This window comes from Podarcis cretensis (genome assembly GCF_951804945.1).
Source record: "Podarcis cretensis genome assembly, chromosome: 4".
Taxonomy (NCBI): Eukaryota; Metazoa; Chordata; class Lepidosauria; order Squamata; family Lacertidae; genus Podarcis; species Podarcis cretensis.
The window spans coordinates 33,456,843-33,480,477 of NC_137173.1; the positions used below are offsets into that span (position 1 = coordinate 33,456,843).

The window sequence follows — 23,635 nt, forward strand, 5'->3', positions numbered from 1 at the left end:
CCCACTGAATTCAGTGCTTGATAGTAACCATGTTTAGAATCATAGCCATAATAGCTATGCTAATCCAATGACAGGCGGCTGTTGTGCATCGCATCTCCAAGCTCCCACCTTCAGGAAGTTACATAAAATCAAGAAGCTATTACAGGCAAGAAGGCTTCGTTTAGAAAATTGAAGTTTTCCAAATGAGAAGGAAAAGCAACACAAACTTTGGTGAAAGAAATTCTACCATCCAATAAGAGATGCTAAAGAAGAATTTGAGCACATTGCTAAAAACATAAAAAAACCCAACCAAAAAATCCTTAAATGTATCAGTATCCTGTTTTGCCGCCTGAGGTAAAACGGGAAGTGCCGGCCCACTCTTCCATGCCTCCCACCATGCCAGCATCACCACTGCACCACCCACCACTAACAGAGAAGCCATGCTGGAATCAATGCCAATTTAATAATAATAATAATTTATTATTTATACCCATCTGGCTGGGTTTCCCCAGCCACTCTGGGCGGCTTCCAGCAGAATATCTATGGCAAGATCTCTTGTGCTCCATGAAATCTCATGAAATTTCAGCAAAATCTCACTGGCAATCAGCACTGCTCTGCAGAGTGGGTGAGGCACCCATAGGGGCATTGCTTCAGGGGCTTCTACCACCTGAGGCAGCTGCTTCACCCTACTTCATAGGTGAGCCAGGCCTGTTCAGGACAGTTAAAAAAAGTAGTTCTTTACACAGTGCATAGTTAAACTATGGAATTTGCTCCCACCAACTTGGATGGCTTGAAAAATAGATTAGACAAATTCATGAAGGGTAAGGTTATCAAGACCTACTAGCCACAATGGCTATACTCTGCTTCTACTGTGAGAGGCAGTATGTCTCTGAATACTAGTTGCTGGAAATCACAAGTGGCCAGTGTGCTGTTGCACTCAGGGTCTGGTTTTCAGCTTCCCGTGGGCATCTGTTTGGCCACTGTGAGAACAGGATGCTGGAAGAGATGAGCCACTGGCCTCATTCTGCAGCCTCTACTTATGTACAGCAAACCTTCTGGCAACTTTAATGAATCCTCTCATATTTATTCACAGAAAGGTTAACATAATTCTCCGGGTATTATATACAGAATCTTCAACTTCATTTTCTTACCATATAAAGTTATCAGTGTGGTGTTCCTTTCAAGTACAAAAAGCACACAAGACATCAGATTTAAAGAGACATCACAGAAACGGCCTTCATTTATCTCTAATCTGACTAGTAATTTATAACTTCAATGCCTATGCTTTTAAAAAGATACACATACTACAAAAACATGTAGTAGTTTGACACAAATTGCTCCAACACATTTCTGTCTGCACTGTACATAAACAGTACTTCCTTCTTGCTTTTTTTTTAAGCCTGGGTAGGTCCATCTGCTAAAGCTGGTTTCCTATACAAACAGGTATAAAGGCACTTTTGATGAACGTCAAGTGGAAATTAAAAAATCCAAAATAGAAGTCACAAACATGGTCAGTTTCATTTAATAGACAGACATATCCAGCACAGCCAGATTGAGGCACAATCTTATTTGGGCCACTACCATTCTACTTCGTTCTACTCTAAAGTATACTTTAGAAAGCCTATTGTTCCTCAATGGCTTACAAGCTTGTTCTTAACTTTAGCAGATAAAGGTGATTCCCGTCTCGTGTCACACAGTTAAGGTCTTAGTCTGTGCTACAAAATAGATATAACACAACCAAAATACAAGTGGATTCCCAGGCCTGAAGACTGTAAAATGTTAAAATCAGAAAAAGTCTCAATGGACTCAACATGCCAGTCAGATTAATGCACTGGTTGCCATTTAAAAATATTCAGGGACTGGCCATTTTTTGAATATAATTCTCTGACATATAAGGACAATTCCTGAGAAATCCTGAGAGGTGAAATGACAGTGGTAGAAAGAGGTAGAATTGCTTCGACTCGTACAGCAGAAGACCCACACAACCAAAACAATCAGTACGTTCAAAATTCAGATTTATAAATAGTTTTCTAGAACATATGTACAGACCTTTAAAATTGCTTACTTTTGAATAATTGTTGCATGAATATGGAAAAAGACCATATGGAGAACTTCTGGGTGTTACAAGCTCCACAAGATAATCTATGCTGCATCCTTCATAATGTTAATGATTTTCTCATCAGATGTGAGTCCAATTTACTTTTACTTTTTACTTTTTTTACAGATCACATTGCTTGCTGAATTCTCCCCCTACAATTTGCATATCACATAATTACCAGACCACACAATGTTCTTACTCATTCACACCAGGTATTCACAGTTCAGGAAACTGCTCACAAGAAGATGTCAAGTGGATCAGGAGAATTCACAGGCTAATGGCTTTAAAAACGAACACATTTTATAGATATATTTCTACGGTGTGCAAGTGGTTGTGAGCAGAAATGTGAGAAAAATAAGCAGCTTCACATTCAATACAAAATATCTTCATTCTCCTTTGGTGACATCAGCTTTCAGGCTTCCTGCTGTCGGTCTTGTTTAGGTGATCAAAGCTACTTTGGAGCATAGAAAGGGAATTCTTCAGCTACAGAAATAAAATCCGACAAGAATTAGGCAGTGAATTGTTTCTAAAAAGAGATCTAATTACTTTTCAGCAGAACCAGCTCCAGGTTTGAGGGGACCCTCACTATGGGCTGCCTTCCCTTGTTGGTGTCCCCATGGGATTACGTGGTCTATTCTCTTCATATTTATTTCCAGGTAGGTATTTGGGTACCGAAAATGAGTGCCAGACAGCTGCCATTGTAATTGCTTACGATGTGACTGAGTGGTAATGTCAACTTTGGATGATTGTGGGCAACTAAAATGGCAAGGACCCAGTGCTCACTGGGCTCTGGAAAATGGGCGTCAGGGCAGCAGTGTAAATAGCATCAGCTGCACTTGGGAGGCTGCCCAAAAATGCTCCTTTGTGTTGCCAACCCTGCCCCACACTACTAGTTATGTACTAACAGAGTGCTTACTACAGATGAACTGCAACTGTATTTTAAGGGATGGGAACCCAAACAACTAGGCACAAGTCATAAGAGATCTACTTAAATTGAATGCCAGAAATGAACTAGAGGACAACCCACCTAGAGATGTCCTAGTGGAAACCTGAGAACCCTTAGTTGTATGTAACATGTAACAACAAGCATAATCATTTTTCAAAATTGTCTATTGATTGGCCATCTGTCATGGATGCTTTAGCTGAGATTCCTGCATTGCAAGGGGTTGGACTAGAGTTGGTCTCTTCTAACTCTAAGATTCTATGATTGCAGCAGCAGCAGCAGAATCTACTCTGAAGTACCTATGGGCAACAGAGTGACATGGGTTTTCTCATACTGTATCTGCTTTCATACATAAAAGAATTAAGCCCATTCTCTAATCTACATCTTACCAAATCTGAAATATGTGTATGAGGTTGTTGAGCTTCATTCAGTAGAACTTGCAATTCTTTAAATAATATAGTTTTTAAAGACATGTTTCCTTTGTAAGTTTTACTGGGATGCAAAGAAAGTTCTTTTTAATAAGGAGTACTGTCTCTTGGTCACCTTTACTATTGTTCCATTTCATTAGCACACATGCCACAAACATACATTGTGGCAAATCTTAAACTTCAAAGCTTCCTTAGTTCTTAAATATTCATAGCAGCCCTGGAATTATCTCAAGCTCTTGAATATTAATATTCTCTTTCTCAAGCAATCTCAATCAGTTTTTTGTACCCCATTCTCACTAGTTAATACCTGAAAGCCTAAGGCCATAGCATCCAAATACGGAAGTGATTTATTAATTCTTTTATTAGCAAAGCAGTAACCTTTTCACACATCCCACGTTTCGTTTTCACATGTACAGGGACCAGATAATAGAAACAGCAACACCCACCTGTTCAAGCAATGCTATGGAGTCCCTCAGCACTCCTTTGACATGCTGGACTTGATCTTTGTCCTGCTGGTGAGTTTTTTCTCTTGATGCCACATTAAAGGCTAAACTGAGAAGAGAAAATGCAGGGATAAGTCGCTGCCTTACAGTCCTTAAAGCAGTGTTTCCCAACCTTGGGCCTCCAGCTGTTTTTGGACTACAACTCCCATCATCCCTAGCTAGCAAGACCAGTGGTCAGGGATGATGGGAATTGTAGTTCAAAAACAGCTGGAGGCCCAAGGTTGGGAAACACTGCCTTAAAGAATGTAGTCGCATTCTTTACTTTGCTTTCGCCTAATTAACACATTACTACCATGATCTATGTACATGTTTTCCGATCAGATCCCAGCCTTGCAAAACACTGCAGGGCTGGCTCAGAGAGGGCAGTGTGAGCAGTGATCCCCCCAATGCACCCAGGGTAATTACCCCAACAGCCCCCACTCCCACGCTACGCCCCTGCCCTCCTCAGATGCTCTTGCATGGCTGGACTGTGTCCTTGAACTGAATTGTAATAATGTCTTAATTGCCTGGACAGTGTTTATAGACACCTCTGAATTTACCTACTGTACAAATGAATGAATTGTATTTGTTGCTTCACCCACTTTTGCCTCTGTTCCCCATAAGAGAATGCAGCCTTTGGACTCAAAAATATTCCCCATTCCCCATAAAACACAGGCTGAGCAGCTTCCCCAAAAGCCACCTAATGCACTGGTGTCTAAAGTGAGATTTGAAGTTGGTGCTTCTTGGCCCTCTTAGCCTCTGGGTAGACAAACTAAGGCCCGGGAGCCGGAGCCGGCCCAGTTGCCTTCTGGATCTGGCCCACAGATGGTCCATGAATCGCCGCGTGGATCTGATCGTTCAGGCTGTGCCAGTGCGTGTGTTTGGCGGCGCCTCCTCCCTCCCTTCTCCTGGCTTCTCCCTGCCCTGCCTAGAGCAGAGAGCAAGGTGGCTGGGCTTTGTTGGTGCCAGCAGCAGTAGCGTTAGCTCTCGAGCGGCCACCATTGTAAGCAGGCTCAATTCAGGCTTTGTTGCTGCCAGCCCCTCTCTGGAGCCCTTTCGCACCATCCCACCACTGCTAGCCCCTGCTGCTTGCAAGACACAGGTAAGCAGCCACTGGGGCTCGTCCAGTGCTGTGGAGAAGGGAGGGGAGAGTCGTGGGGGGGGGTGGCTTACCTGAGTAGAATGTGTCCTTTTATTTAAAATGCATCTCTGGGTTATTTGTGGGAATTTGCTCATCCCCCCCCCCAAAAGAAAATATAGTCTGGCCCCGCACAAGGTCTGAGGGACAGTGGACCGGCCCCCTGCTGAAAAAGTTTGCCGACCCTTGCTCTAAACTACACCAGCTCTGTATTGTGAAGTCAGCAAAACTTTTTTTGTTTTGCTTTGTTTTGGTATCTTATATTTGACAAATGAGGCATAGTTGAACATGAGGGTGGGGTGGGGAGAAATCCACTCACTTTACAGATCCTTCTTCCTGAAGCTGAACACGGTAAAACGACTGAGCTGCATGTTCAATCTTGGACAGTTTGAGGAACAATGTCACATTTAGCAAAACCAGTAGGAGCAAGCTGCAAAGAAAGAAAGAAACCAGGCTGTTTTTATCAACTTTTCTGTTTCATGTTTATAGCATCACAGTAGTTAAGAGGCTAAACAGCAAGGATGGGGAAACTGTGGCCCTCCAGATGGCTGCTGGACTCCAGATCCCATCAGCCCTAGCCACTATGCCCAATGGTCAGGACCAATGGAAGCTGTAGTACAACACCACAAATTCCCCACCCCTGCTACAGAGACTACCCCAGTAGGGTAAAGCATGTAAGATTAGAGAGGAAAGATCATCTTCATGACAACCTTGGCAAGATGGCTAAGACTTTTCACTGGGCAAAATAAATTATAATATTCTCATTTTAAAATGTGTATTGAAAAGAGAGCTAGCATGAGAGAGCGTTGGCATTGTTCAAACTACATTAGACCAGGGAGATCGAGGCTAGTCCACAAGCTCTCATCTTAACCTCTACCGGTGGGAAGATGAACGGGGTTTCCGTGCGCTGCTCTGGTTCGCCATAAGCGGCTTAGTCATGCTGGCCACATGAGCCGGAAGCTGTACGCCGGCTCCCTCGGCCAATAAAGCGAGATGAGCACGGCAACCCCAGAGTTGGCCATGACTGGACCTAATGGTCAGGGGTCCCTTTACCTTTACCTTTTACCATTTTTGCTAATATTCACATTTTTGCAGAGCACTTTCCCTTAACACACTGCATTTTTGTATGTTATTTTCATGAATATATGCATTTTAATTCACCCCCTCCCCCCCTGTATTTGCATTTTTGCACCCGTTACTTAGCTGGACAAGTGTACTGGAAGATGTGAAGAAGTTTGAATTTTGAGGAATGGCTGTGTTTCAGTTCTCAGATTGTTTCAGAAGGTGTGGATTAGGGAGATTCCATTCTAAATGCGAACTGAATTGAATTCTCCCCCATTCCTGCTGCACATACAGTCACAATATATGTGAAAATCATTAGCGGGGGTGGGGAGCTGGAGTTGCATGCAGACACACTGGGATGAAAACATGAGGATCAGAGAGGGTCCCTGACTTTCATTGATCCAGTTTTCCTCAAGCTAGTGTCTTCCATGGGTTTTGGACTAGCTCCAAGCAATCCTCCCCCAAACATTTGGAGGGCACCATGTTGAGGAAGGCTGCCCTATAATCTTACAGAAAGATTCTGGGAGTCAGGATGACTCCCTGTCTCCACCTGCCAAACCAGCAAAGGATTATGTGTATGTGACCAGGATATGTTTCCTCTGAAGCCAATTCATCACTTGCACCTATATGTCAGTATCCTGCATGTTAAAAATGTGAGCAACTTGGGATTAATTTGACAATGGCTTAGGAAAGCTCCTTTCTGCAAAATCAACCTCCATGAAATTCACTCAAATGCCACCAGGGAAAAATGTTTCCCCCAATATGTTTTGCCATAAGAAAAATGAAGTCAAATGAAAAGCCAAAAAAGTACTTACAAGATGCTCATTACCACTATGATGGTGATGGTCTTATTTGTAGCATTCCTTTTTGGTCCTATAAGGCAAGAAAAGCAACTATTAAGCCTACTGTATCCATCTTAAACTAGTTTAACTTCACCTGAATGTGCATCTTTTCTGAAGACTTTCCCCCACCCCTTCTCAATGGTGGAGCAGTTCTGGTTCTTCTCTGAACTGAAAGATGCTGCTCATGTTTGCAGTCGAAATACAAATTTAATGTAGAGTGTGTTTATTTGACATGCACAGCAAGAAGTATGGTAGGCAGATATTCTTGTTGCAATGGAAGCTCCTCCAGAGTCGTAAAGGGCCTGAAACATCCACCACTACAATGTAATAGGCAGACTTTTAGTGTAAGAATAGTCTTGCATTAATCTCAGAATTCTACCATGATGGCTGCTACATATAGATTGATTCCGCCTTGTGCACATACCTGTCCACTGCCCATTCTTCTACTTGCCTTTGCTCACAATTCCAGCCTACGTCCCGGTAAGCTGGTTTTTCTCTGTCATGGTTACACAATGAGGCCCCTGTGCAACCTCTGCCACAAGTTACAGCTGATGTACACACAGTTCTGATACCACACAAGTGCACAATTCGCTAAGAGAGGTGGCAGTAAGGGAAGCTACTTTAGGACACTAACTTAGAAAAACCATCTAATCATCCCAAGCAGTATTCCAATATATCCTTGATGCATGTGGAGACTAGGAAAAGTAAATCATGCATCAGCTACAGAAAGAAATTTATGACCAAAGATAAATTCCATAGGCAACACACTTATTAAGATTTCACAAATCAGAACCAGGAAATCATGTGATACCCACACAGGATATTTCTATACTTTGGTGTTCTACAACTAGTGCTGGTAAGTCTCTGGCTGGTCAACATACTCCTCCTCACTTGCACACCAATATCTCCTCCTCCTTTTTGTTATTTGCAGCAAACCATAATTTGCCTTTTTTGTCCAAACAGGCAAACTAGGGCTGGTGCTTGTATACAAACCAGGGTAACAAACTAGGTTAGGCATTAGATCAGAACACACCCATGACATTAGCAGTTGGACTTATCATCTAATTGCCATCCTAAAGATAAGGTGAGGTATGAAGCACACACTAGACTTACAGAATGACATCAGCACTGCATGCTCTCTTTCACTTGTCAACTTAGGTTTTTCTTGATCCCAGAAAGTAGCATCACCAGTTTCCACTACACTTCATGAGCTCATTTTCTTTCATCCCCATGGCCATTAAAACAAATAGCTATTATCTTGACAAATATTTGAGTACAATATTTTTTGTAGCCACTAAGGGTAAGGGATGCAATTAAGAGTGTATACATTTTCCCTGAAACTGAATTGCCACCCCCTCCCCACATCACTTAGTATAACACTGAGTAAAACCTTTTTTAAAATTCAGATTTCGTGATCCAGCATGCAAGTGTGCATTATAATTGCAGTGTATGTATTGACCCAAACACTCTCATCTGAAAAGCTGGAGCACAGATGAGTGGACTGATTAAAAAATCTAGGAGGCGGCTTAAAACTACTAAAATAATGAAAGGGATCAAACAGTTTTAAGGTTTCTGCAGAACACTCTGTATTGTTTTTCTCTGTATTATCTTTCCTTGAATGAAGCTATGCATTAGCAGTTTAGACTCATTTAAAGTTGCTTCGTTTAGTTCATTCACCCTTCTTGGAACACTAAACTGTGCCATATGTTCCTCAAAATAGTCATTTATCTTCTAAATCAGCCAGTACATGATCATATGCAATTGACTAGCATATGGAATTTTGAAAGGGCAATTGTGCAACAAGACGAGTTTCAATATCCCAAAAATTTAATGAAACTAAGCCTGATTTCAGAAGAAGGTTTAGATGGTAAGAAGATGGAAGGAAAACACTAACACATACATAGGCGTAAATAATGAAAGTCATCCAGTAGTGTCTTGTGAATGACATTTGGAAGATAAATCTCAAATACACTGTTGTGCAAACTGCAAAGAAAAAAAAAGCTGGTCTAATCGCCCCTGTCCTGAAATCTGCATATTTTGCACAGATCCTACAAGGCAGCTGTAAGCACACATTAAGTAGCTGAAGACTAATGAATCTGAGACGTTCTGAAATGTGAACCAAATTCTTTGCAAAGTAAATAAAATACACTGTATTTACCAATAGGATGCTTTGTAAAAACGAGTAGCTAGTCTTAAAGAAATTTCCAAAAGAAAAAGGCGGCACCTTTTATCATATGTGGTGGGCGTGTAAGGTAATAAAAGCATTCTGGGAAATGATATAAAATGAACTGAAAAATAATGTTTAAAATAACTTATAAAAAAAAACCCCAGAAGCTTTTCTATTAGGAATTGTAGATATCAATATCCCAAAGGACCAGAAAAGACTTTTTATGTATACAGCAACAGCGGCATGAATATTATTAGCCTAGAGATGGAAAGAAGACAGAGTCTCTACTAGGGAATAATGGCAAATTAAGCTGTTTGGAATATGCCAAAATGGCAAAACTGACTGGAAAGCTCAGGAACCAAGAAGACCAAAATTTTAATAAAGAATGGGGAAAATTTGTAACCTATCTGGGAGACCACTGTAAGCAGATGAAAACATTAGCAGGACTGCAATAACACTTGTGATGTAGCAAATATTATGGACAAAATGGAGCGACTTAAAATATGGATTACTGAATAATATGCAGTTGAAAAGGTAGACAATAGGACCCACGGCGGGGAAGGTGGGAAGTACAGAGATTCGGAGAAATTTCCGAATATGGATATGCATTTTGTATTGTTATAATTTTATATTTGTAAAACCAAATAAAAATTATTTCAAATAATAATAATAATTCCAAAGGCATCTCTGTGCAGCCACTTCCTACACCGACAGTTCAGCACTATAGCACTGAACCTGGAAGCATTGGAGACAGTACCTGCAGGAAAAGGCACAACTTTGCATAGGAGCTGTGTGTAAGCTGCGACACCACCACCCTAGTGTTGACTGTACCGGCCTGCATGTACCTCAGAGATGCCATATTTGGAGAGGCAATGAAACTGAATGAGCTATGCAGAGGTGCTATATAACGTGTGGCTCTCACGCGAGCACATCCCTTAAATTCCTTTGGCTTAAGTTAATGGTCAAAACAAATACTCCTACTTGTAGTACCCACCTCCATCACCACGGGAAGGTGCACCCGTCTCCCCCGAAGAGTACTGTGAAGAACGTTTAGGAAGTATCTCTCCCACATTCCTTTGTAAAGTCCACCTCCTCCTCCTCAAAACACCAAGTTTCACTGGATCCTCTACAGGTTTGTTTATTTCATATTCTTCCATTAGCAATTCCGATTCTGTAATGGAACAACATCCTATTTCTTACTCAGTTTTCATTTTATTTTCACTCAGAAATTCACAACACTCTATATTGACATTTTCCAGGATATTTGAAAGGTGGTATTTAATCGGAGTGGGGCGAGGGGGGAGGAAACACATGATGCATTGGGAAACCCAAATGTTACATTCAAGAAGTCACGTGGAGAGACAAACCAGTAAAACAGTATCAGGTGCTGGCCTTATTTAAAAAGGGAGTGGGGAAACCAACAGTGAGTAAGGCTGCATTCACAAGGCAGTTTATTAGTACAGTCATAAAAAGGTAAAGGTCCATTAGGTCCAGTCGTGGCCGGCTCTGGGGTTGTGGCGCTCATCTCGCTTTATTGGCCGAGGGAGTCAGCGTACAGCTTCCGGGTCATGTGGCCAGCATGACTAAGCCGCTTCTGGTGAACCAGAGCAGTGCACGGAAACACCATTTACCTTCCCGTCGGAGCGATACCTATTTATCTACTTGCACTTCGACGTGCTTTCAAACTGCTAGGTTGGCAGGAGCAGGGACAGAGCAACGGGAGCTCACCCCATCACGGGGATTCGAACTGTCGACCTTCTGATGGGCAAGTCCTAGGCTCTGTGGTTTAACTCACAGCGCTACCCGCGTACCTCGGGTTAAATGTGCTTCAGGTTGAGCATTTTCAGGTTATGCTCTGCAGCGACCCGGAAGTAACGGAGCGCGATACTTCTGGGTTTTGCCGCTTGCGCACGCGCAGACACTCAAAGTGATGTCACGCACATGCGCGGAAGCGGTGAATCATGACCTGCGCACACGCAGGTTGTGTTCACTTCAGGATAAGAATGGGGCTCCGGAACGGATCCCGTTTGCATCCAGAGGTACCACTGTACACATAAAAATGAGCAGGCTGGTCTACCTGCAACAAGTAATGCTTTACTGCGGTACATGGGAAATAATTTATCAGAGCCTAAATAAGGTTCTGCTACTGTCCAACTTCCAGGTTATCACAAACAGTTGGTTAAAAGTGAAATAACAGTGTTCTAATGACATGATGTAGATATACTATGAAAGACAAATGAACAACTTAATGCAGAGTTTTGATGCTTCATTTTTGACCTTATCATCCAATGGTACTCAATCGGTCACCTCGACATGCTTGCATAAGCAGTGTTCAAGAGCAGACACATCTACTGGAAGGCTACCAAAAGGTAATAAATAAAGTTAAGAAACAGTCTTTAAACTGTTTCTAAAAGCTGGGAAGGTCCAAGACTGTTCTTAAGCATAATTCTTGTGAAAATCCTGCAAATCGCACCACCACATAGAACTATGCAGTGCTATCAAATATCACAGCTATGAATGCAATTTGGAATCATCAGCAAGGAGCAGACACGGCACTTACCAAGTTGCTTAAAGTTTTCTCCTATCCCACCCCATGTGTTTTTCTCTATTATATTCTTGACAAGCCCCCATGGTTGCTTTCTGTATTTCACATCTGAGGAGATCCTGCAGCAAAAAGAATAAGACGGTTAGCAACTGACTGCAATACAAGGAACATTAAAGACAGAGGCATGCTTTTTCACCCACTATGAGAGCAATTCTGTCAGTCTTTGCAACTCAAAACAGCAAGCTGTGTACTTGAGGCAAAGGCATGGTCACTAGGTAACACCTTCTTCACCCATGCCGGTAGCCAAAAGGAGGAAATGCATAGAAGACTTGGTCACTTAACACCTCTATGCTGAACAAAGTACAGTGGTACCTCAGGTTACATACGCTTCAGGTTACAGACTCTGCTAACCCAGAAATAGTACCTTGGGTTAAGAACTTTGCTTCAGGATGAGAACAGAAATCGTGTTCCGGTGGCGCGGCGGCAGCAGGAGGCCCTATTAGCTAAAGTGGTGCTACAGGTTAAGAACAGTTTCAGGTTAAGAACGAACCTCCAGAATGAATTAAGTTCTTAACCTGAGGTACCACTGTACTGCACTTTCGAGTGCACACACACACTGGCTTTAAAAGGCTATTATAGATTACACTGCCAGCTGTAACTTGATGATGAACTCTACTGAAAAGGCAGTTGGAGAAAGCTCACAACACATGTTTATAGGTATGTTCAATCCCCTGGCAAAAATAGAAGCAAAGAAACAAGTAAACGCCTGATTCTGTCAACAGATCGTTTTCCAACTACCAAAGTAAACAGGGAAGGGAATTTGTGCAAAAGAAATTCGTGCAGAAGAACCAGTTTTACCATATTGAGTGCAGTCGTTTTTGACTGCCTCCAGTTTCCCCATTGAACAATGCAAAATGCCTCACCGTAGTCTGCACTTCTGGCTGGACATGCGAACAATGCAATAACTATACACGGTGTAGAAGTAATCGTGGTAAGGTACATCGTGTGTTACCACCTCTGTGTCTATCCGATAGCAATGATCTTTGTGGCTCCGTTTATGCAGGACCTATTAGAAAAAATAAAGAAGGTTTTTTAAGATTATAGTTCGAAAATAACTGAAACAATGTTTTTATGCATGCAATAAACATAAAACAGCTGAAACAAAAGCATGCTTAAAATGTCATCACACAATGGCTTGCTTTGCATGCAACACTAAGACCAGGCATAGGCAAACTCAGCCCTTCAGATGTTTTGGGACTACAACTCCCATCATCCCTGACCACTGGTCCTGTTAGCTAGGGATGATGGGAGTTGTAGTCCCAAAACATCTGGAGGACTGAGTTTGCCTATGCCTGACTAAGACAAACCATGGTTAAGTACAAATAAGTAGCTTAGCCTTATGTCAGAACAAATGTTTGTCTCTCCCAGACAAACCATGAGCAGTAAGCCAAGAACATACCTTGTCTACAGCTCATGGTTTGTCTGAAGCAAGACAAACCATAAGCCCAGTTTTAAATCTAATGCTAAGCCAAACCATGGTTTAGCCCTGGGATGCACAGCAGTAGCAGGAATGGGGAGAATTCATGTGGCCATGATTTTTGCTGCGAGTACCTGCACACTCATTCATTCATACACATGGTCTGTCTTAGTATTACGTACAATCCCAGTCAATATATAGGCTGAGATATACATATATGATAATCTATTTCAAAATAAACTATTAAACTGGTATTCTTAATTTGATTATTGAAGTATTTCATTATTACCCTTTACTTCATTTTGAAACAAAGATACGGCAATACTAACTTGAATCTACAAAATTCAATAAAACATGCTCACTTGTCAATAAAATGGATCCATTATTAAGCTTTCCTCTTGTTCTTACGTATTTTGCCCATTTGGCCATTGCTATAGGATCCAACACGTTTATAAACTTGGTGTTTTAGGCAACTTCCATACTTGGCATAAACTAATAACCCGCAACAGAGTTTTGTACCTGCTTTTCTGTTGCAGTTGTGAATTTTCCAACAAGTGGATTGTTGAGCCCAATAGTGTAAGTCATGGTCCTCAACTGATTGCCTCCAATGTCTCTGTTCCAAGGGGTTGTTACAGCATCTAGACCCAAAATATGTAATCAATCACGTCTAGCCATTTACACATATCATCATAATCCTTAAATGTTGAAAGTGACTGGAGGAAACAAAACTACCCAGGAATCATAGGTAACTTGTCTCACACCTTGCATCTCCATCTATGTAAAATGAGTTAAAATATGCAGCCATCAAGATATAGTCATTTCGGATAAACAATAATGAGTTTTTGGTCACTGATTGCAATATGTATCCTTCTAACTCACATTATAAGGAGCTTGGATTTACTGTCAATAGTGATAGCCTATGTCAAGGTCTCTCCCTAACCCAACCCTCTGTAATTTATACTAAGACTTTTCTATTTCTTGACATCATTTTGTTGCACATTTCTCTGTTCTCCCCAGTGGTGGCCACTTATGCGGAGTGGGGGTAGGGAAACACAGAAATATGAAAGAAGTAGGTTTTACTGCATGTTACAAAGGGAGAAGAAGTGATGTAATTTGTCATCGTTGATAGCAGCCCAAGAGGACAAGAAAATCATGAATCAGCTGAAGGGGATACAGGCAAAAATACATCACTGCTTCCTGGAAAATGTGAATTTGCTTGCAAAGAAGGAGCATCGACAGTGGGAAAAGCTCTCAAGGAAGGAGAGAATTCTAGGTGTTTACCGTATTTTTCACTCTACAGGACACACCGGACCATAGGATGCACCTTGTTTTAGAGGGGGGGGGGGTGACAAGAAAAAAAATATTTCCCTTTATGCTCAGCCCCTTCCATTTCTCCTCCCGCTTGGCTGAGGGGGCGATGTGCAGCTCTCCCTCTCTGCTGAATCCAGGAGAGTCTTGCTCTCCTGGCTTCAGCGAAAGGAACCTGAAGCCTGCGGAGCGCAGCAGGAACTCGTGCTGCGCTCCGCAGGCTTCAGGCGGCTCTCCAGGCTTCAGCGAAAGCAACGCGAAGCCTCCGGAGCGCGGAGGGAGCACTCCCTCTGTGCTTTGGAGGCTTCGCGTTGCTATCACTGAAGCCAAGGAGCCTGCATTCGCTCCATAGGACGCACACACATTTCCCCTTAATTTTTGGAGGGGAAAAAGTGTGTCCTATAGAGCGAAAAATACGGTAATTTACAGAGAAAACTATCATAAGAATAACCAGCATCAAATTGTGGTTTCAGATCCCAGTGTGTTGGTCCCTAGGGTTGCCATACATCTGGAAACCTCAACGACATGGCGACCCTATTGGTCCCAAATAAACAAACTGATTTTTCCATGAAAAGGTATAAAGTTATTTCAATGTAAATTTTAAAAGGAATAATACTTTACCTGTTATGTTTCTGGCACTGAAATATCTTTGCATGAAATGAGAATTAGTGAAAAGCATTTCAAACAGCCTATCTGCACCAATGCGGAAAACCCGGTTAATAAAGAGTTTTCCATGGAGGTCGCTCTCAGGAAATGTTTCCTCATCTGTGGGAGGGAAAGTGTACAAAGTAGAGGTTAGGCAAGCAGGTGGCAAAACACAGGAAAACATATCCAAAGGAAAACAAACATTTCTTGCAAAATTCAAATTTAGTACACCACTCTAGAACAGTAAATTGTCTCTAGAGTAGACTTGTGAGACAATCTGCTATCTTACTAAGAACATAAGAAGAGTCGTACATGAACAGATAAAGCTTAAACGCACCCAATGCAGGTGTACAAGCAGGAATGTCAACACATGATACCAAGCGTTAGAGGAAAGAAGCATTTCCTTCATCTTACACCAAGGCTCAAGACTTTGAGAGAAAGACACCTGGTAACTGACTCTTGTGCTAAACACAGCAAGAGGATTGCTACTCTCTGTTCTCTGTTAGGTTTATGTCTGCCAGTTCAGCTTGGCGGGGGAAAGAGAGACAGAGACAGAGTGAAATTAAGCTCAAAAGTACTGTGAATTACCTTTAACGCCCTTAACAATAGTGTATATGGAATCAAGCTAAAGGGCTGCCTAAATCCATATGAACCTGCCAGGGATTTGAGAACAGCTACAAGGGCTTGCCTCATTTGCTCACCAGGAAGGAAGGTTAAGCTGACAGGGACAGGGGGCAGGACCTTTTCTGCAACAGCTCCATGGCTATGAAACTCCCTTCCCTGAGATATACCACTCCTTGGTAGTATTCAGATGGACTCTTAAAACTTTATTATTATTATTATAAAGTATTGTTTTTAGGCAGTAGCCTTCATTTATAATCTTAGACTTCTATGGCTGGCCGTGATATATTTGTGTTTTGTTTTTTTAAAAAGGATGTTATTATTACAATTATGTTGTTTACGTTTTATATGTTTCGTATTGTTTTCGATGATTTCTAAGCTGATGTGGGAAAAGATTATGGCAGCTAATTTTTCACATACACACACACAGAGTGTGAGAGGGAATACACGAAATGGCATGATAGCAGCACTGTGTGTAATATTTAAGAGTGAATAAATAATTACTGAATTGATTCTCATTCTCCAAAAGTAAAGTAAAAGTAAGTCAGACCTAACATATTTTGGTGATGAGGGAAGAAAAGCAAAGAAGAGCAAGAGTATCCTTCATCTTGTCCCCAGTACTGAGAGAAATCAGGACTACAGTACATAACTGAGATGTGGTGCTTGTGCAGTGGAGTCCATACAGTAATGACTGCTGAAAGCAAATACCACAGAGAGGAATCTGAGATGGTGCAATGTTCTCTATACTAACAATAGACAAGTACTGCAATATCCTAAAATATCCAGGCGTGGTAATTAGAGGCAAACATCGACCCACATGATAAATGCAAGTGAACACAATGAAAAGTGTTTTATTTTCCACATGATCTACAGTTCTGGCTGCTACAGAGTCATGCTCACTGCATTTAGAATCTAAAAAAGTATATCTATTCAAACTAGCAAAGAATGGGGCAAGAACACTTTTGTACTATAATCAAAATCAGGAAATTAAACTTAAAAGTACTAAGGTACAGAATGTCAGTACGTTCATAATGACAAGGTGCACATGTCACTGGAAACTTTAATATAGAGATATGCCTCTTAGCCCACTAATCACAAGCAATTACTCGCTCTGTGCAGTTGCTCACACTGCCAGAGAGGTGTGTTGCAGTATAGAAACGAAAAGGAACAAACCACAAGGTAAGGAAATGTTTCCTGACAAGGTTCAGTGTTTATCTTGCAAATAATATTCCTTGGGTGGTTGTTGCTGTTTTGGTTACACATTTTTTTTAAAAAAAAATGCTTACCCTTATAAAAAGCTCAGCTGCTTGCAGAAAGGAGACCTATATAATGGCCCCAGGGGAACACTGAGCCTGTGCACACTCACTGCATTCCTATATCCCCGTGACCCCTGTCAATGGGCACTCATGTAGGAAAAAACAGTATTCACTAATAACCCTTCAGTGGACGACACAATATGGATTGCATCAAATGGTCTTCATTGGCAGAAGGCTCTTTGATTTAGCAGAGGCTTTCATCAACAGAATGGGAATTGTGGATTTTGTTGATTCTCCCTTTCCCTGCACCACCTCCCATGCTGTTCTGAAGGGTTCTCCGGAGCAGACTGAGGGGAAATTAGCAAAAACTGCCTTGCTGTTTTGTTGATGGCAGCTTCTGCTTGATCAAAGTGCCTTTCATTCAGCAAAGAGACACCATTGCATACAACCCTTCATTTCAGCTAACTGGGGGTGAGTGTTTCGTAGCTATATTTAAAAGCTTTTCCTATCTTTTCCTATCACTTTTTGGAAACTAACTTGAACGACTTGAAATGCAATATAGCCTTTCACTCCCTTTACCCCCAGTATAGGCTAATCAGTCGCACACACCTGCCTGAATGTGCAGAATTCTGCTTTTGGCATGTCAAAGCTAAGTGGCACTTACTTTTCTGGGCACACAAAAAGCTAATCCTTGCACATGGTAACTAGAAATATAACCATCTCATCTTAGGCCAAACACAGCACCTGGATGTCAGTGTGGACAAGGTTATTTTCTTAATTGCTCCCAACCACATGGTCAAGGCAAAGTTTCTCAGCAACACTCCTGAAGGAAGTGTCCTGAAGGAAGAAGCCACAGACTGAACAAATTGAAGAAAAAGACAGCCCAGCCTTGAATGCCTCTCTCCAACATCAGACTGAGGACATAAGAAACTGCCAAACTGTAGCTGTATATAGAGGGATGGCTGTGAAAATGAAGTGAAAGCTAAAACTGAACACCTCTTACATTTAGAATACAGTGGTACCTCCGGTTGTGCACGGGATCCATTCCGGAGCTCTGGTTGGATCCTGAGGAATTCGCAACCGGGGGTGCCACTTCTGCAGATGCAATGAGACCCAGAAAAATACTTCCGGGTTTGCCAGGTTCGCATCCTGAAGGATATGCAACCAGAGGTGTGTGTATCCAGAGGCACCGCTGCATATTCATTTTAGTTCAGAGATCATTCAAACATTTTTGAAAAATAATCAGAAGTACTAACAAAAAAAAACCCTTCCTGCCTGTGCAACACAAATCTTATCTACGTTAAAAATAAAGTGTCCATATTCCAAAGCAACAGATTTCTGTGGCAACTAATACCGTTAAGTGACAGATGTACCATTTGCAAAATGTAATATTGAAACAAGACATTTCAGTCTTTGCCAATCTCACTTTTTATGTCAATATAGCCAAGCAACACAGTAACTCAAATTTATAGGAGTTGGGAGGGTTGTGTGGATCAGCCTTCCCAAGCTGGTGCCCTCCAGCTTTCAGAACTTCACCTCCCAGCCAACATGGACGATGGTCAAGAATGATAGGAGTTGCAGTCCAAAATGTCTGGAGGTCATCAGGTTGGGGAAGACTGGTGTGAATGCAAAGAGACTGGCAAAACATTCTGATGTGTTTTATTTATTGCCTATGACTACTTTTGTTAATGGGACATGGGTGGAGCTGTGGTCTAAACCACTGAGCCTCTCAGGCTCGCCGATCAGGAGTTTGGCAGTTTGAATCCCCGTGACGGGGTGAGCTCCCGTTGCTCGGTCCAAGCTCCTGCCAACCTAACAGTTCAAAAGCACCCCAAAAAGTGCAAGTAGATAAATAGGCACAGCACTGTCGGGAAGGTAAACGGCGTTTCCATGCGCTGCTCTGGTTTTGGTGTTCCGTTGCGCTAGAAGCGGCTTAGTCATGCTGGCCACATGACCCGGAAAAACTGTCTGCGGACAAATGCCAGCTCCCTCGGCCTGTAAAGCGAGATGAGCGCCACAACCCCAGAGTTGTCTGCGACTCGACTTAACTGTCAGGGGTCCTTTACCATTACCTTTGTTAAGTTTGTAATTATGCAATTTTTTATGTTGCAAGTCAACTTGAGCACAATTTTAAGAATGGAAAGGTGACGTACAAATAAAATGATGAATGAATAATGTGAGGGCATCATCAGAAGCCAACATCAAGGTTAGTAATGGTTAGTAATACAGCAGACAGGAACAACAGTGGAATGGTTGTTGGTAGTGCTACTCTACCTTTGGTCTTAAATGCAGTTTTTGTGCTTTCATCAATGCTTCTTTGAGTGCATAAGACTTCAATGACATTATCTGAGTTGCAATTGCTAGCATAGTCGGGTCACAGGACGGGCCCGCCTATCAACAACTACCTATACTGGAAATAAATGGCGTAAATGTACAGCAGACCCTTGGATTTCATGCTTCCACATTACCCTTTGTTTACTTTAGCTATCCCTTCCTGGGACCAGGTTTTAAGGACTTTGTTTATGAAATGGAAATGATTTACCTTCTTCATCGCTTTCTGACGCACTGCTCTTCTCTTGAGCGAAGTTCTCATTTAGATCTGGGGACTGTATTGAAAATTTGCGTTGTGCTACATCAGCTGGCTTCCTTTCTGAAGGAAGCAGGGAACTCCTCCTGTCCTGTTTATCACAGTGCAATTCCTCTAACTCAGGGCCCTAGTGAAAGAGAGCATCCACATAGTCCATCATGTTTATTTTACAAGGAGTTACAGTTAAAATTGTATTGGGACTACTATTCACAATTTCCTGATAAAAAAAAAAAAGACCAGCAGAAAGAACTCTTGAACACATAGCCCCCAAAATATGCATTCTCCGTAACAGGTTCTATAAAACAGGTTTTTGGATGTCTGCATACAGTGCACCAAGTACCGCTGCCCTGAAATCTGTTCATTTCAATGGAGCATGCACAGAGTTCCCATGCAAAACTTACTGAAATTAAAAGGGTTAACAGCAGCTCTGCTTTTTAAACTTTCCATTATATATTTATAATAAATATGTATGAAACACCTTGAGTGGATGTGGGGGAAAATGTTATATAAATATTAATTATTGCAGTAGTTACTGAAGTAAATTAATTGTTACTGCATTTTGCTTAGTGTTGAAACTTTGTGAATACGAAATTAGAATTATTTGCTCAACAGAACGTTGATATATTTTTAAGATAATGAGAGTACTTCAGATCTGTCGTTAACAAAACTTCAGAGATTTCAAATGCCAGGGAAATGTGGGAAATGTGGGAGTGAAAGCAGATATGGGTATTACATATCATAACAGAATTAGCAGTCTGAAATGTGTCGAGCAAAAAAATATGGATTTCAAATTAATTATATGGGAACGATCAGCATGCCTTGAAGTGAAGTATTCCCACCCATCTCAACTCAAATTGCATACACAGCCACAATAATCAGAACAAGATTTAATCTACCAAGGACAATGTCAAGATCCCATTGTTGTTGTTATTCATTTCCAATACAAATTTGTAAGCTCATTAAGTGTTCATATACAGTGCATGATGTGCAGCTGAAAATAGATAAATAGATTTCTGCTTCCCTTTCAAACCTGGGGGGGGGGGGGCGCAGAGGACAGGACTACCACAAGTTGCTCAAAAATACTTTTATAAGACAACTTCTAGCAACGAATTGTGGGAGTGGGAGCAGGGGAGATGCACTAGAAGAGCAATCACCCTATCTATTGCCCTACTGTTTTCCTATGGGAAGATTGAGAAGTACCTTTTCTTTTCCCTTCTCATTGGTTACAGTGTGAAATACTGTATTTTTCCATATATAAGACGCCCCCATGTATAAGATGCCCCTTATTTGGGGGGACTCAAATTTAAGAAAATGGCCTCGGCACTATCCGTGTATAAGATGCCCCCTAATTTTTGACATAATTTATTAGGAAAAAATCCTAGTCTTATACACGGAAAAATACGGTAATTCACTATACCAGCTACAAAGGTAGCATAGGATACCTTCTGAGGGCATGTCGGAGAAACAAAGGGGCTTTGGACGTGGCAAAGCCGTAGTCAGCCTGATTACCCTGTTTCCCCCAACACTGCTAGTGTTGTACACTGAGGGTGAGAGAGAGGGGGGTACAGAGACTCCTTCATAGCTTACTTCTGTCCGTATGTTTCCATTAAGAGACTCCGTTTCAACTTCAAGTATCTGAGCAATGGGTTCTCGAATTACACCAACTGCTTTAGGTGACTCCTTATCCCCAGATTCGTCACAAAGGCTAGATCTGCCAGAGACAAAAATAGCAGCAGAGTTAACTTACACTTATTTCACATACATTGTTAGTACTTTTTACCATTTTGGAATTCCAATGTGGCAAGTGCAACATTTCAGCCTTAAGACATCTAGTCTTATTACTGCCAAATTACTTCATTTCTTTTCCTGTGCTTTTGAGTAAATATCAGCTTTTCAGACTTTGTCAAAGGTGGTGCAACTAACTTGTGTAGCATGAAGATGGAAATTAATGCTGCTTTGTTGTATGAATAGAGCACAGAGTTCCTTACCTCTAGCTTATTTTTCCAACCATCTTTTGTGCAGTCATATACAGCATGAGATATCGACAAGGGAGATTAAAATCAGGACAGAATTTGGACAAATGTCAAAGTGCTTCCTTATAGATGCCTAAATATGCAGTTAGTCTCTCTCACCTACTTTAGATAACTATTCGTTGCCAATCTCACTGTCACACAGTAAGCATAACTATGAGCTGTCATCTTTGTTGGATTGACTTTACACAGAGATTTCCGCAACTTCCACACTAGCCATGACCCAGCTTCCATCACTGCCCATAGCAAGACAGGAAGCAGAACAAATTTCCGAGAACAACCATGTTGATGGCTCATTGCATCTCGCTTTTTCACAACAGAGTTGAGTCTCAGCATGATTGCCAGCTCAATCCATTGGGAAAGAAGAAAACCAGGGCGTTCAGGAATCCATTGGACCCCATTAGTCCTCCACACTGGCCGGGAGAAAATGCTGTTGTTAGTTCACACTTCACTAGGAAATGGTGTGATGATGGCAAAGGTAATTCACACAGTTCCAGGGCATTGCAAACATACAGCTCCTCCTATTTTCATCAGCAGATTTTTATAATCCAGGTAAAAAGAAATAATGTCCTCCAGACATCAAGATCATGGGCCATCTCCCTATTATTAATTAAATTGGTTATGCTTAGAGGAGAAAGCTGGTACTCAAGTCCACATTAGGTTAGAATGTAGATACTACCCTTGTTGGTTCCTAAAAGGCTTACCAAGGATTTTCTCTTAAGAAAATCACAGCTTGCCCTCCGCTTGAAAGGCTTCGCCATCAATTAATATAGTACCAAAAATAGATTTTAATGGAATTGAAGGCTATGATGGAATTTCCTCAATAAGGGATTAGCAAATAAAGAAAATGTCCCATTGTTTGTCTGGCCGAAACTACACAGAGGCAAACTTTCAAGGAGAAGGATAATCCCTTGTCCTTGTAAGTAAAGCAGGAAGTCAAAACTAGGCTCCAAATTAGGCACTGGAGTAGAATGCATTTTACCAGGCCACTAACTGTGTTTGTCTAGCTTAATTGAGTCATGAATCCTATGTGGTTTGCTACAGTTTAGAAGGATGGATCGCTTTTGAAAAAGCAGTTGTTATGTACTACAGTAAGCTGCCAGATGCAGGCATCTCATCATCTCAGTACAGGATCTTGCCTCCGTGTTGGATTATTCTCTCCTCTTTGATAGGTGAAGCAGTTGAATAAACCAAAGCTGATGTGGCCAAAATAGTACAAGCAATATGCACACAGCACTCTCTACTGCCCACTTCTGTACTCTCTGGTCCATTTCTGTCAAACCTTTGTAATCAGTGGACTGCAATGGCACAGAAGTCTTAAAATATTTTGAGACCAGTCACTGGCCCAGATCCTCGATTCTTAAAGTGGTAGCATGAAGCACAACCCAGTTTAAGAGGATGTGAATTCAAAGTGGCATGCATGCAGTAATATTCAGCAGCACAGATTAGATACTGTCACCTGGAATTCCCATGCATGCAAATAGTAGGGATGGTGTCAAGGGTTATGAAAGACATGGTGTCTCTACTTTACCATTGCTGAGTGTCCTTGATTCTACCAGTGATCCACAGCAGCCTCCTAGCTAGCAGCACTCTCAAGAACATGTTGTGCTGTCTCTGCACTCAAGAAAACGGAGTCATATTGATTCCTGAGGTCCTAGGAGTGGTATAGTATAATACCCCGGTTCTGGTGGTTTAGCACCCATAGCACGAGAAGTTGAGACAGCATTTTGTTTCAATGTGGTTATCATGTTCACCAGAAACATCATTTCCTTATAAAAAGTTGCCAACACTAAATGTTGATCCAAAAACTAGGAGAGGAAAGGTTTCAACCTTCTCAGACCCAGGAATTTCTTGCTGCCCCACAGTGGCTAAGGGGGGGAAGGAGCAGAAAGTCTATAAGCAAGCCTTTGAAAAATGTGTTTAATCTGCAAGAAGGACAGCATTGTGAGCCTCTTGGAAGCTTGACTCTAGAATCTTTGTGTGTTAAGGGTTGCTAATGCATACCCCCCAAATGTGGGGATACAGAC

The 23,635-nt window shown here is 41.6% G+C and overlaps 1 protein-coding gene across 4 annotated transcripts in view; it reads right to left on the minus strand.

The window, feature by feature from the left end:
* Nucleotides 1-1,977: 1,977 nt before the first annotated feature.
* GRAMD1C (GRAM domain containing 1C) overlaps nt 1,978-23,635 on the minus strand; it is a 58,836-nt gene continuing 37,178 nt past the window's right edge. For all 4 annotated transcript variants that reach the window (XM_079973752.1, XM_079973751.1, XM_079973754.1 and 1 more), the window contains exons 8-18: nt 21,166-21,289; nt 19,534-19,705; nt 15,091-15,234; nt 13,681-13,799; nt 12,608-12,750; nt 11,700-11,803; nt 10,134-10,310; nt 6,946-7,003; nt 5,388-5,498; nt 3,895-4,000; nt 1,978-2,560 (exon numbers count right to left, since the gene is read on the minus strand). In XM_079973752.1, the coding sequence (XP_079829878.1) occupies nt 2,483-2,560; nt 3,895-4,000; nt 5,388-5,498; nt 6,946-7,003; nt 10,134-10,310; nt 11,700-11,803; nt 12,608-12,750; nt 13,681-13,799; nt 15,091-15,234; nt 19,534-19,705; nt 21,166-21,289 (1,336 nt within the window). In that variant the 3' untranslated portion in view covers nt 1,978-2,482. The remainder of the gene's footprint in view (nt 2,561-3,894; nt 4,001-5,387; nt 5,499-6,945; nt 7,004-10,133; nt 10,311-11,699; nt 11,804-12,607; nt 12,751-13,680; nt 13,800-15,090; nt 15,235-19,533; nt 19,706-21,165; nt 21,290-23,635) is intronic.